The sequence below is a fragment of the Bison bison genome, unplaced genomic scaffold, assembly GCF_000754665.1.
Source record: "Bison bison bison isolate TAMUID 2011002044 unplaced genomic scaffold, Bison_UMD1.0 scf7180017864203, whole genome shotgun sequence".
NCBI classification, from domain to species: domain Eukaryota; kingdom Metazoa; phylum Chordata; class Mammalia; order Artiodactyla; family Bovidae; genus Bison; species Bison bison.
In genome coordinates, this window is record NW_011494775.1 from 1,361,103 (window position 1) to 1,375,370 (window position 14,268).

The 14,268-nt window shown below is 44.8% G+C and overlaps 1 protein-coding gene across 4 annotated transcripts in view; it reads left to right on the top strand.

The window, feature by feature from the left end:
- KLHL3 (kelch-like family member 3) overlaps positions 1–14,268 on the top strand; it is a 126,956-nt gene that overhangs the window by 97,759 nt on the left and 14,929 nt on the right. For 3 of the 4 annotated variants that reach the window (XM_010844473.1, XM_010844472.1, XM_010844475.1), the window contains 4 exons: positions 7,769–7,886; positions 8,291–8,488; positions 10,234–10,335; positions 13,567–13,695. In XM_010844473.1, coding sequence (XP_010842775.1) covers positions 7,769–7,886; positions 8,291–8,488; positions 10,234–10,335; positions 13,567–13,695 — 547 coding nt within the window. The remainder of the gene's footprint in view (positions 1–7,768; positions 7,887–8,290; positions 8,489–10,233; positions 10,336–13,566; positions 13,696–14,268) is intronic. The other variant, XM_010844474.1, reaches the window with a different exon arrangement.

Consider the following 14,268-nt stretch of genomic DNA (forward strand, 5'->3'; position numbering starts at 1 on the left):
CATTATCAATATCCCAGATCATTTTCTTTTAGGTTTATTGAGGCATAATAATTTATTCACAGTAAAATTTGCTTTTTTTGGGGGATGCAGTGTGATGAATTTTGACAACTATACACAATCATATAACCATCATCTTCATCAAAATATGAAATATTTTAATCACTCTAAAAAATTCTCTGTGGTGCTTTGTAGTCAAGCCCCTTCTCCCATACCCACCTCTTGATGGCTACTGATCTGATTTCTGTCCTTATAGTCTTCTCTTTTCTAGAATGTCATATAAATGTAATTATGCCATATGGAGCTTTTTGATCTTGCCTTATATCTCTTAGCATCATGCTTTTGGGATTCATCCATGTTGTTTCATGTATCAGGAGTTCATTCCTTTTTATTTCTAAGGAATAGTCCATTGTATGAACGTATTATACTTTGTTTATCCATTTATCAGTTGATGGACGTTTGGTGTCCGGTCTTTTGGCTTTTACAGATAGAGCTGCTTTGAACAGTCACTTATAGATCTTTGTGTGGACATATATTTTAATTTCTCTTGGGTAAATACATTCTCTTGGGAGTAGGATTATTGGTCTGAGTGGCAACTATATGTTTAACTTTTTAAGAAATTGTTAAACTATTTGTTTAGATGATGGTGTCATTGTGCTTTCCCAGCAGCAATGTATGTGAGTCTTTGTTACTCCATTGTCTCACCATACTTGTATTATCTATTTTTTTAAAAATACAAATTGGCCATTCTAGTAGGTATGTGGTCGCATCTCACTGTGGCTTTAATGTACATTTCTCTAGTTATTTATGTCAAACATCTTTTCATGTGCTTATTTGTCATTTGTATGTTTTCTTTGGTGAAATCTGTGTTCAAATCTTTTCACATTTAAAAAATTATTTTCTAATTATTGACTTCTAAGAGTTCTTTATGGGTCTGGTCAACTCAAAGTCTTTGCTTTTGACCATGACATGGTACTAACCCCACACGGATGTTGGTAGCAGGTCTAATTGCTGAGCATGTGCCAAGCACTGGGCTGAGTGATTTACATTTATTATCTCATAGGATTGTCAAACCTGTCATCATCCTCCTTTTATGCATGAGGAAACTGAGTCTCGGGTTATGTCACCTTCTCGCCATGTATTATTATCACTTTCTGCATTATAGATTACGCTAACTTCGGTGGCTTAACACAGCAAGCGTTTGTTATCTCAGTTTCTGTGGGCAGGGATCCTGGAGGGGCTTAGCTGTATCATCCTGGTGCAGGACCTCTTGTTAGGATGTAGTCAAGTTGCTGGTTCCCCCTGCAGTCCCCTCCAGGCTCGTTTAGGGAGGATCTGATTCTAAGCTCACTCTTGTGCTTGCTAGTAGGCATCAGTTCCCCACCCCATGGCCTTCTCCATAGGCTACTTGGGTGTCCTCACACATGGCAGCTGACTTCCCTCAGAGTGAGTAATTTCTACAGTAAAAGAATGGGAAAGCTCACCCATGACAGGAGCTGTAGTCTTTTAATAACTTTCTCTCAAAGTGATATTCCATTACCTCTGCTATATTTTATTTGCTGGGAGCAAGTCAGCAAGTCTAGCCCACACTCAAGGGAGGGATGGTGATTAGGTTCCATGTCTTGAGTGGAGGAGTACCAAAGAATTTGTGATGTGTCTATAAGCATAGCTAGTAAATAGCTGAGGTGAGATTTAACAGAGTGATTCCAGACCATGCCTCCACACTTTACAAAAGCATTTTAGCTGAATACGGGGTAGAAAGAAACCCAATTCTTACCCTCTGAGAACTTTTAAAAAGTCCTTTTGAGAAAGTGAGGTAGAAATATAGAAGTGGCCAAATGAGGAAGAAGAGAAGTTAGGAGACAGTGGGGCTCCCTGGAAGAGTGGCCACAGGAATTCCAGGGGCCAGCAGGTTTGGGCTTTCATGAGTTCAGTCCAAGTTGGCTTTCTGACAAAGCTGACTTTGAGAAACTAAGTGGTGGAGAGAGATTTGTACTGTTCTCAGCAGTTCTCAGCAGTGAACTGTTTGCCAGCCAAATCTCCTCCCTGGAAGAAGCAAGACTCTGCCTTGAGATAGCTGCAGAGGGTAATAAGGGATTTTTTTCTTGTGCCTCATACACACTGATCATACTGACACATTCAAGCCGGAACAGCTAATAGCCTCATCTGAGCTCTCACACATTCACCGCCCAGCACTTTCCCCGAGGCTGGGTTGCCATGGACAACTAGGGGCTGTCTCCCAGACACTCACAACACTCCTACGTTACCGTGTGCTGCAGATGGTGGCAGAGAAATGAGATTTCAGGAAGATGGAAATAAACCCTTTAGAGATGTACTGAATCTGGCCCTTTTCACTGTCATCTCAGTTCAGCTGACATCTCTATTAAACTTTTAGATGACACCAAAATCTCATTTGGGCTGATAGTGGGTGGCTTCCTCCTAGGTTGGGCTGTCAGAAGATAGTGTTGGAACCAAGGCTTGTTGGCAGGGTGGGTCAGATGACTGCTCTCCTGGGCCAGGCTGGTGAGTGGCACTGCTCTTCCCTCATCTTGATCCTTCCAATAGACCCAGGCTGTACCTTGGAAAACGCTCTGCGGTCCTGAAAAAGCCCCATCAGTATTCCTGGAGTTATTCACTCTCCCATTCACAGATCATAAGTATCCTTTTCTACCGTTTGTTGAGAATCTGTTTTTTTAGCAACTGTTTTAAATAGTAGTAATGATGCTGGTGTTGATCTAATAATAGAAGCTAACATTTAGTGTGTGCTCTTTACCAAGCGCTGCGCTAAATGACTTATATCATTTAAGCCTCCTGACACCCAGGAGGAAGTATCCTGTCATCCTGGTATTTTAGGTAGTGGAAGTGAGCTTGGCAAGGGTAAGTGGCTGCTCATGTTCGCACAGTGAGTTAGTGATGGGGCTGGTGTTTGAGCACAGACGTGTCTGACCCCAAAGTCCATTTCCCACTCATGTTCTCCTCCCCCGGATATTGCTCTTGCGTTGCTGCTTCTCCACCCCTCATTTTTGCATCCTGGCTGTCAGTCCTTGCCTGGAGCACCTGTTGCTCAGGAACCTGCTGGGACAAGTCTCCTGCCTCAACCTCGACATGCTCCTTCGGATGAATTTTTGGTGTTAGCCCTGCGGCCCCACGCACCAGGGTAAGAGAGACTCGCTTCCTGCCCTGGCCCGAGGGACCGACTGGCTGGGCCTGCCTTCTGCCCAGGTCACCGGTCGTGGAAGAGAGTTTGGACACACACTCTACCTTTGCCTGATGAACACAGTGTTCAGAGCCTAGTTCATTCCACTCACCTGAGTGCAGAGTCTATGAGTTAGGGTCTGGGTCCTGCTGGGGAGTTCTGTGCTGTTCACTTACTGCCCTTTTCCTGGCCAGTCTCTGCTCCCTAAATGGCTCTTTGTATAGAGCAGTTGTTAGATCCTAAGGAGGGGCAACAGGCTTGGCTCCCAGGTCACACTGGTAGAGTCAGACTCATCCAAGTGAAAGAAATAGTATGACATGTTTTTGTTTTTAAAAGCCATCTTGTTATGCTGGGAATGAAGTTTCCTTCCTAAGAAATCAGATAGTCTTTCCGTGGTCTCTCTAACATCCCTGAAGCAAACGACCACTTGGCTTTTATTATTTTTTTTTTTAATTTAATTCATTAATTAATTATTTATTTAAAATGAGGGTGTTTTCCTTGGGAGTCTATCCAGTAGCTGTGCCCTGTTGAGTCTGGCTCACCAATGTTGTGTCACCCAGAACTCCCTCCTCACCAGGAGATCTGCAGCCTTCTGCACAGTGATGACTGAGACTTGGAGTCAGGACCCTGGGTGCCCTGTTGGACTCCCAAGTACACTGCTGATCTTGAATGTGATTAAGTTTGGTCTAGCATGATTGTTAGCCTGGAACCAGTTCTTTAGTTATTTTGTGATTCCCATATGACCACTGATAGTTCTTAACTCAGAGTTAGTTGCCTTGAAGGACAAATGTTGAAAATAGTGATCATTAAACAAGCTGATTTGATTCACTAATTTGTGTTAAAGACATTACACATCTTTAGTAAAGTGAGACTTAGGATGTTGGGGAAAGAAAGAAATATGCCTATTGAACTCTTTGGGCCTGAGTTTTTCTGGAAATGTCCAACGTGGGCTTAAAAGAAAGAATGGATCAAGTCTCTTCTTGCCCTGACAAGCTGTGGTTTCTTTAGGTAGCTGGAAGTTTACAGTTTCAGAGATGTAATACACGTAGACTCTGGGGAATACTCGTTTTTATCTAATTGGTTGCTAGGTTCAGGTATCTATGGAAACAACTATCCATTAGTAGTCAAGATAGGAAATTTGTTCTTTTTTACACTGCACAATTACATGGCAATGAGCATAGTGCTCCATGTATGATGGCTTTTTGCAAGACCTGCCATAGAAATCGGGTTTCTTATGCTTACGAGAGAAGCAGAAAGCACACCTATTCCTCCCTGTGCCTTGAGCTGCCTCCACATTTTCAGAAACCAGTGATTTGCAAAAACCTCATAATTGCTCTTCCCAGATCATTGTACAGCCTCTCATCAGTGGTTTTATGAGCTCAAAGGCAAGTTTATTTTGAAAACCTTCTTCTGTATCATTTTTGTCTGTGTACATAAAATTTTTGCATTTTCTTTAGTATTGTTTCTGTGTTACTATGGAAATTCTCAGAGACGAGTGCTGGATTTTCTCCAATGTGAATGTACTGATATCTCCCTACTTTGGTGGAAGAGTTTCTGGGACATGGTTAAGTCACCCGAAGCTTTGCCTTTTTTTGTTTATGTCAGAAGCCTTGATAGCTTCTACAAAGAATTGATAGCTTCTGTCTTCTGGTGGTTGAATCAAAAGATGGGAAAAGCTCCCCCTTTCTCTTTTTGTTTGTTTGCCTCAAATTCTGTCGCTAGAATTGTAATCTGGTGTCCAACATGTCTTAATCCAAGAAAGAGATATTCTGGCTAATTTTTTTTTAAACTGTGTGTTTTTTCATTTAACTCTTTGCATGTGGTCTTTACTATTCATTTATTCTAAATAAATATCTGAGTCATTACTTTTACCTGGTACCCTAAGGCCCAAGGATTATCTTTAGTAATTGGGGCAGATATTTTTTTGTTGTGCTGGCAGGGCTAACTGTCTAGAAGGGGAGACAAAGTTACCAGACAGAGCATAAAATTGGGCACTTTTAGTGGGAGAACCCTGGGTGTAAGTGATCTTGGGGAAGGACCTGTGATTCAGCTTTGGAGGTCAAGAGGTTCTCGTGGAGGAGGTGATGTGTAAATTGAGACCTGAAAGATAAGCAGGTGTTAGAGGAGGGGGATCAGGTTGGGGAAGAGTATTTTAAGGAGAGGAAACAACTTGTGTGAGAATTTTGGGTACTTGAGGTCATTGCAGAAAGAAAGCTAAAAACTGGTTTTATTCCTGCTGCTAAGTCACTTCAGTCGTGTCCGACTCTGTGCGACCCCATTCCTACTTAGCCCCCAAATCAGATATCAAAGAAAATCCTTGAAATGGTTTGACTTCGTTTGAACTTTACCAAGGCAGTACAAATTCTAGGTATGTTTATAAACTCAGGTCATTCAACCCTGGAGGAAGAAGTTGGGAATTGTCTGAAGTTTGCCAGGAGGCTGAGTTCATTAACGTCCCCTCTTAAACTATTCGTGGATCTCAGCCAAGAATTACCGATAGGAAATAGTGTAGAATTCTGCATCTCTCTGAAAAGGACTGCTCCTGACACAGAGCAGCGGACCTCCTGAGCACAGGAAAGGCAAATGCAGAACATTTCTTTCTGGAGGCAACGGCATCCCCGAGCCTGGACTATGTGTCCTGGGTTCCTCTGGGATCGTCCAGAAGTCAGAACTGAATTCTGAGTTTTTGAACACTGGTCACTCACATTTGGTCACAGAGGAGCTGCAGACTAACTCTGATGACCATTGACCACCCACATGGGCGGTGGGTGAGCCTGATTCTAGAATCCTGGGGCATAAATAATTGATCTTCAGCAATGGTGGTCAGCCCTATATCTGTCTCCCTCTATGGTGGATAATGTTCAGCTGAGGGATGTGCTCCTGTGTGCTGACACAGATTTCAATGATCACTCTTCTCCCCAAAATCACTTTGAGGAGGAGTATATAACACTATGATAAGTATAATGGCAAAAATGGTTAATGGCACATCATCAGGAAATCCCTATATTTGCAGGAGTAAAACAGTGGTTATCAAAGTATGACTCTTGGAATTGCAGCATCAACATCAACTTGTTAGAAATGTGTATTCTCAGGCCCACTTCAGACCTACTAAACCAGAAACTCTGCGGGTGAGGCCCAGCAGTTTGTGTCTTAACAAGCCCTCAAGGGGATTCTGATGCACACTGAAGTTTGAGATCCACTGGGGTAAATAAGACAAGCCTCAGGTAATGAGAAGATCCTGTGACTTATATTGATTGTCTGCCTGTGACTTCATCTCTTTCTCTGCACTTAAGAAAGCATATTGGAATGAGTGAGTGAGAGTAATGTCATTGTGGGACAGCCATGAATTTTGTATAAGCTTATTGAAATATGTAAAATTTTGTTAACTCTGGTGCTTTAATTTTTATTTATTAATAGCTCATGACAATTGTCATAGCAATGGGGATACCACAATGGAGTGATGACGTTCTGTTGCTACAGCCAAAACAGTGACTTTCATTTTTTTGTTTGTTTTTAAATACTACATCCTACACTAAGAAATATGCCTAAATTGCTTTCCAGGAGACACATACATGTATGTATAACCAGAATAAGTATTTTATGAGATAACATCCTTATGGTATTTTCTGTGCTGTTCTATTAAAAGTGTGCTGATTGAAACTTTTCAAAATTGATTTCATGACACACCAAAGAAATGTGACCTGGAGTTTGAAAACCATTGTGTAGTGAGCTGTCCTGGCATAGACCCTGTCTTTAGAGTGGGGCAGTGAGTAGCGGGGAGGGGCTGCCTTCACCTCTGTGTCAGATGCACTTGGCTTTCAGTCTCTCTTCTGCTGCTCTTAGCTGTGTGACCTTGGGCAGTTTCCCTATATTCTCTGAGCTTTACTTTCCTGACCTATCAATGTGGATGGTAATATCTACCTCACTGAGTTGTGGTGACAGAGGAATGACAACATACTTCACATGATGACTGGCAGTGGCAGCTACTACCTTACTTGTAGAAATAGTACTAGTAACATTATTTTTCAGAACATCATCAGTTACATACATTTTTGTGGTAACCACCACAAAACAGTGTTTTACAAATTTTTTCCCATACTCCAATAAGTACCCCTTACAGTCTATGCATTCAAAAGTACTTATGAATTAATTTTATCTTAAACATGCATCCAAATTCTATACTCTATTCCAAAATATATTCAGATGTTGAGAGATATATATGAATATTTTGTTTCAATATAAAATGTAGCCTCCTTGCCCCTGGTCCTTAAGGACATGCAGATTGTAGAAGATGCCCCAAGTGGCTGCACATGCCCTCAATACAGCTGTGAGTAGGGACACTTGGGAAGCATAGACTTAATGGTTGTGTTTCTGTGGGAAGATATTCACTAGATTTTTCTGGAATATTCATACCTGTTGGTGATCAGGGGCAGCATCTTCATGTATGTAGCCATGTAAACTGGCATTTCAGATCGTCCACGGACCCTGAGCAGTGAGCATGTATGTAGCAGGGGTTGGTGACCCATGAGTCTGGATGTTGGGGCAGCCAGCTAATGTCCACTTGTCTCTCTGGAGGTCATGATCGTGGTTGGTGGCCAGGCACCCAAGGCCATCCGCAGCGTGGAGTGCTATGACTTCGAGGAGGATCGCTGGGACCAGATCGCTGAGCTTCCCTCCAGGAGATGCAGAGCAGGTGAGCCACATGGTCTCCCGGTGTGCCGGCTGCCCCCTAGCCCCCACTCCCACACTGCAGATCTCTGCTCCCTGTTTCTGAAAACATTGTGCATTCCACACTCCCTTCCTTTCCCTTCCCAACCTGCACACTTTCTAGCTGTACCTTCTGGGATCAGTTCTTATGTGCTTAGGGACTTTAGACTAATGCAAATATTTGCTTGACACAAACAAAATTAGCAATGCAAATCCGAGAAGAAATCCAATGAGTCCCATAGCGACTTCCAAATATCACAAGTTGGAGATCACCTTCTTGTTAAACTATCAGTATTTACATGCCTGCCTCATTCCCACTTTGTCACTTATCGAAATGTGAGTCATCAGCCATTTGAGATGACCCTGATGCCTTGGTTTCCTGTGCCTCAGGTGTGGTGTTCATGGCTGGCCATGTGTATGCTGTGGGCGGGTTCAATGGCTCACTGCGTGTGCGGACAGTGGACGTATATGATGGGGTGAAGGACCAGTGGACGTCCATCGCCAGCATGCAGGAGCGCCGGAGCACGCTGGGTGCAGCTGTGCTCAATGACCTGCTCTATGCCGTGGGGGGCTTTGATGGCAGTACTGGTAGGTCCCAGACTCACTCACCATCCAGCCTGAGACATGCACTCCATGTTACTCTGGTTTGAAGCTTCCCAGGTGGCACAGCAGTAAAGAATCCTCCTGCCAATGCAGGAGACATAAGAGACGCAGGTTCGGTCCCTGAGTTGGGGAAAATCCCCAGGTGTAGGAAATGGCAACCTACTCTGGTATTCTTGCCTGCAGAATTCCATGGACAGAGAAGCCTGGCAGGCTACAGTCCAAGCGGTCACAAAGAGTCAGACACAACTGAATAACTGAACCCACAAGCCTGGTTTGCTTAGCCAGCTCTTGGGCCAGCCTTTGGTCTCTCTGTAGCTACTGTCCCAAGAACATACCCATCCTTCCTCCGCTCCCAGCTTGTGTGTCAGAGTCACACCTTCCTACATACACAGTATCATCCATGTGCTCTCATTTCTAGGTTCCAGGAAGTACCCCACCCTCAGAAGAGGCCCTTTTGTCCTTTCTAGTGTCTGGGAACTCATTTAATCCACAGATAAAACATAGAGCAAGCTCAACTGGAGGGTGTCTCGGGACTGTGATCTGAACCCTCTGCTGAACAGATGGGAGAGCTGAGGTTCAGTTGTGGGAAGAGGCTTGGCTTGAGTCACACAGCCTTTGTCCCTTGCCCTTTCTGCCACCCCACCAAAGCTGTGCAAGACTGACACTGCAGAAGCGTCTCCTTGCTCCTGGTGTCCATCTCGTTCCAAAGTCAGAATCAGAAACTATTAATGCTAGTGGACATGGACTTGGAGAAATTATCTTCTCTCTTCTTATATCTCCAGGTGGATGTCTCTGTAAACACTTAACTCTTTTGGTCCCCAGTGACATGAAAAACAATACGCTATATCCCTCTGAAATTTCATTTCTGTCTTCACTAGTTGGTAACCTTTTTCAACCTTCTCTTTGCCTCTTTCATGTAATTTCAAGTTATATAGCCCCTCCAGAGGCTGCTTCTAGTGAGGGGGGACTAGGAATAAAGAGAACAAAGGATAGTGGGGCATTGTTTCTTTTAGGCATTACTTTTGACTGCTAGTGGAAAACCTGACTAAACCACAGCTTAAACAAATGAGAGCTTTTGTTTTACTTGTGAAACAAAGTCAGAGGTTGGCAGTTGCTGACTTGGTTTAGTTGTTCAAGGATCTTGGGCCAAGATCTTGCAGAGTCTCTTGGACTTGTCCTCATGGTCACAAGGTGGCTGTTACAGCTCTTGCCAATACATGTGTATTCCAGGTAGCAAGAAGTAGTAGGGTGGGGGGAAGAGGGCAGGGCTGAGCAGGGGGCCTCTTATTAGAAAAGCAAAGGCTACTTCAGAAATCCTGCTTAGATTGGATTGACTTGGTCACCCCCAGCTCTAAGGAAGTCTGGGAAGACAAGTTTTCGTCTTTTTAGCCACTAAAAATTGAGGAGGACAAGGGGAAAGAGGGTTGAAATAGGTGTTCAGTGAGGCAGTCTCAGGTATTTAGTCCATTCTGTGGTTTTATGATTTACTTCAGCCCCTCAGTCTTCTCACAGCCCACTCTCTAGGTCAGGTCTTAGTGGTCCCCTCAGGCAGACACACTGCAGGTGTGTTTATGGAGGTGCCATGGGATGCATGGGGAGGCAGAGGTAGTGCTGAGTCATACTCCCCCGGGTTTTCGGCCCCAGGTCTGCACTCTTCCCCCATCCTCACTCCCAGCCCAGCAGGGTGAGGCCTGGCACCATAGAAACCTCACGAGTCACTTGTCTCCCAGGCCTGGCGTCGGTAGAAGCCTACAGCTACAAGACCAACGAGTGGTTCTTCGTAGCCCCGATGAACACGCGCCGGAGCAGTGTGGGCGTGGGCGTCGTAGAAGGTAAGGAGCGACAGCGGATGGCTTCTGTTCCTGCCCTGGCCCCCCGGCCTTCTTCCCGTGTCCTGGCTCTGTTCCTCCCCTTACTGCCGAGTTGGGTACTAGTACCCTGATTAGCGGATGAGAGGAGTTGAGACTCAGAGGGGTATAGCTACTGGCCCAAGGCTAGAAAGTAGGTGAGCTGGACTGCGGGTACTAGGAGGAGCCTAGAGGAAAAATGCTGGGCTCTCGTTTTGGCTACTTATCTATATTACAAGTTGGGGAGTCCAGAGTCAAGATATAACCCAGGAGTATAATGTGTTTGGGAGGGTGAGAACCAGTTGTTTAATCAATTTTGTCCTCATATTTTATGTTGAGCATTGTCAGCAGAGCCCTGAGTGAGGCGGGTGCCTTTCCCCAGTTCTGATTAGTCACTGAAGGGAAGGTTGGTGCTGGGTCCTGCTGTCAGGAAGGATGTGTGTGGTGAGGTAGGAAGAGGGGTGAGGTCTGGGGCCTGGTTAGACAGTGCACTGGAACTCCAAGTACCTTCATATCCAGTTTCTCATTTTGTTCCTAAAACTCTCTCAAAGGAGAAGGGCAGGACTTGGATTTTCTCCGTTCTCCAGAAGGGGAAACTGAGTCCCAGAGGAGTAATCAGTGTGCCTGTCCCACACTGGTAAACAGCACAGCCGCTCCTTGAAACTAGGTCTCCAAATTCTAACTCAGACCATTGGCAAATGTTATTAATAACTGAGAGGAGTTTTAGAAATATGTATGATTTCAACATATTAAAGCATAGAATATTATTTGGACTCAACTGTTATACTTACAGGACAACACTGACTTATTAGCCTGTCTTGAAGTGGGAATTTAGCTGAGAATCTGTGCATTCACACAGGTACACAGGCATTTTCTCTTTCTCACGTGTACACACAACTCACACACGTGCTTCAGGGAGAGTATCAGGCAGGGAGTTAGACCTTAATAGAAATGTAATTTTCTCTTGCTGCATTTCTTGGTCTGTACCAGTATTACATAGTTTAAATTTTAATTTAAAAGTATATTGTTCTAACACACAGAACAAGTCACCTTAGTGAGTGCAAGGATTTTGTCCTCCTACCAAGATAAATTGTTTCTTGCAATCTCATCCTCCTGGTGAAACAGAAATTGATTTGTCTGCCAAGCATAAGTGCTTTGTCTAGCCACCTTCCCATTTCCCCCCTTGCTCCTTAGTCAGGAATATCAAACAATAGAGTAGGGGTTAAAAATAGTGTATCCCTGAAAGGAGAAACCTTGAGTGGGTATTTTTTCAGCTGACACAGGGTTGAGATGGTTGATGGGAGTTAGAGGAGATGCCTGCATGATGCTCATCAGAAATACTCCCCCTGACCCCCTTGACAGAGGCTTCTGTAAGCATGTTCTACATGGCAGAAGTGCTGTGTGGTAGCACACCCCGTCAACACGGAGGACAGACTGGGGGTTTATTTATCTTGTCCATCCTGAATTTGAAGCTGTTTCGGCTGCTGCCTCCCTCTCCTCATCTCCTTACCACGGCGTCACAGCCTGACCGACAACTAGGGACAAAAACAGGAAAACCAGGATCTTTAGCTACTGGCTGTCCTGAAGAATCTCTGTAGGAAAAGGGACAGTGAGGCTGAGAGATGAGGCAGAAGCTCCCAACAGAGCAGAGATGATGTATTTCAGAGACTGGGGTTGCCTTCAGGAGCGTCTTGTCTCCTCCACACCCCTGGCCTGTCTCCTCCCTTGTGAGGGATAGCTGGCCAGGCAGGTGGTTACCTCTGAGCCAGCACACCCCGAGAGTAGCCTGGGTCCTGGGGGAGCCTATCTGAGTCAGGGTTTTGCTCTCTGGCTGGAGGGTGAAAGGGCCGGTTGAGAGGGCTCTGAGGCAGAAGACAAAACCAGGCTCAATGATAGAAGAAATAATTTTACATTTGATGCAGTAAAGTCTTGATGGTAAAACATGGTTCTTAGCCTGAGAATCTCTTTCTGACTTTAAATAATTGCAGATTTTTCACATACTGGTTGTACTCTTGGTGTCTTTCCATTAAGAAAGTACATATTGACCAAAAAGAATCTTTTGATTAGGTAACCTTTTAAGTAGATTTGCATCTGGTGGTATTTATTTAGCCTGCAGCTAGTATACATCCTTATTATACACTTATTACAGTGTAGATCCTTATTATAACTCCAGGGTCCCCCATTGAACTGAGAGCTCAGATGAAGTAGGACCCCCCCACACCCAACACACACACACACACACACACACACACACACGCGGAATCCCACTGCATTGTAAGACTACATGTTAAACCCAAATGTTCAAATCTCTCTGGGAGAGCTCAAATACCAGTTTCCTGCCCCCTTGCCCAACCTCACCACCATCCTTAGGCCAAAATGATGCTCTTCGATAATAGCTTATGGTACTTTATTTTAAAAATAGGTGATGGTCAGTGGAAAGTAACACAACATTGTAAAGCAATTATCCTTCAATTTTTTTTTAAGTTTAACTTGAATGTAATCCAATAGATCAATATTTTTCTTTAGGATTACATTTTTTGTTTTTGGTTAAATAAACCTTTGCCTATTCCAAGATAAAGAAAAAAAAAAAGTAGATGATGGTACTTCCAGGTTCTTGTGCATGGCTCAGAAATTGTAAGGGGATCTGCAGATCAATTCCAGCCACTCCAGCCCAGAGTGCACACAGAGCACTCCATTCACACATTTTGCCTGCCTGGGTTGTGGACAGAGTACAAAGCATGGGAAGACAACGTTTGGGTTCCTGTTGGAGAATATCTTTCCATATTTGTTCTGTCTGCTGTTGTGAGTCTTTAGCCAGAAAGTCTGCCAGCCTGGCTGCACGAGGGGCCCTTAAACTTTCCATCTCCCCGGTGCCTTGTTCTGGAGAAGATCTAATATAGTTCACCAGTGAGAATATGTTGAGCCCTGGTGATGCCAGGCCATAGCTTTGCATTGGGTGTTGAGGTGCTTTTTGAGATAAAGCTTCTGTACTGCTTTGAGGAGGAACCCAGGGCTTAAGAGGAAGTAGGAGGCAGAATCATGAAGGATGCTTGCTCTGGTTGGGAAGTAAGTTGGTTGGTCTTCCTGGGGAAGGAGCTCTGAACCCTGATGGAGGTGAGGGTGTGCCAGTGGGTTACAGGAAGAATTTCAGCTATGCTCCAGTTCCATGCCAGGGTCTGAAGCACCCCCGACCCCTGGCCACTTTGTCTGTTGCAGGGAAGCTGTATGCTGTTGGGGGCTATGATGGGGCCTCTCGCCAGTGCCTGAGCACCGTGGAGCAGTACAACCCAGCGACCAATGAGTGGACATATGTGGCAGACATGAGCACTCGCCGCAGTGGCGCAGGTATGGGATGGGGGTTGGGAGTTGGGGTTCCGGGGGCAGACCGTGTTTGTTCTCACTGGTGGGTCTGGAGGCCAAAAGCTTAACATTCTACCTTATTTTCCCTCCCTCCTGTCTGCTTTCAGTGTATATAATCCCACTCGCACCTTTGCAGTGAGTTAACCTTTCTCAGGGGGATCCCTTTGTAGAGAACCAATGGGATCACATTCCCTTCATTGTCATCTCTTCCATTTGTTTGGAGGTGTCCACATCTCTTGAAAGTGAAACTTGCTGTGTGCCAGGTGCTGTCCTAATAAGCACTTTCTATGCCTCATTTACGGAGAAGGCAATGGCACCCCACTCCAGTACTCTTGCCTGGAAAATCCCATGGATGGAGGAGCCTGTTGGGCTGCAGTCCATGGGGTCGCTAAGAGTCAGACACAACTGAGCAACTTCACTTTCGCTTTTCACTTTCATGCATTGAAGAAGGAAATGGCAACCCACTCCATTGTTCTTGCCTGGAGAATCCCAGGGACAGGGGAGCCTGGTGGGCTGATGTCTATGGGGTTGCACAGAGTCGGACATGACTGAAGCAAC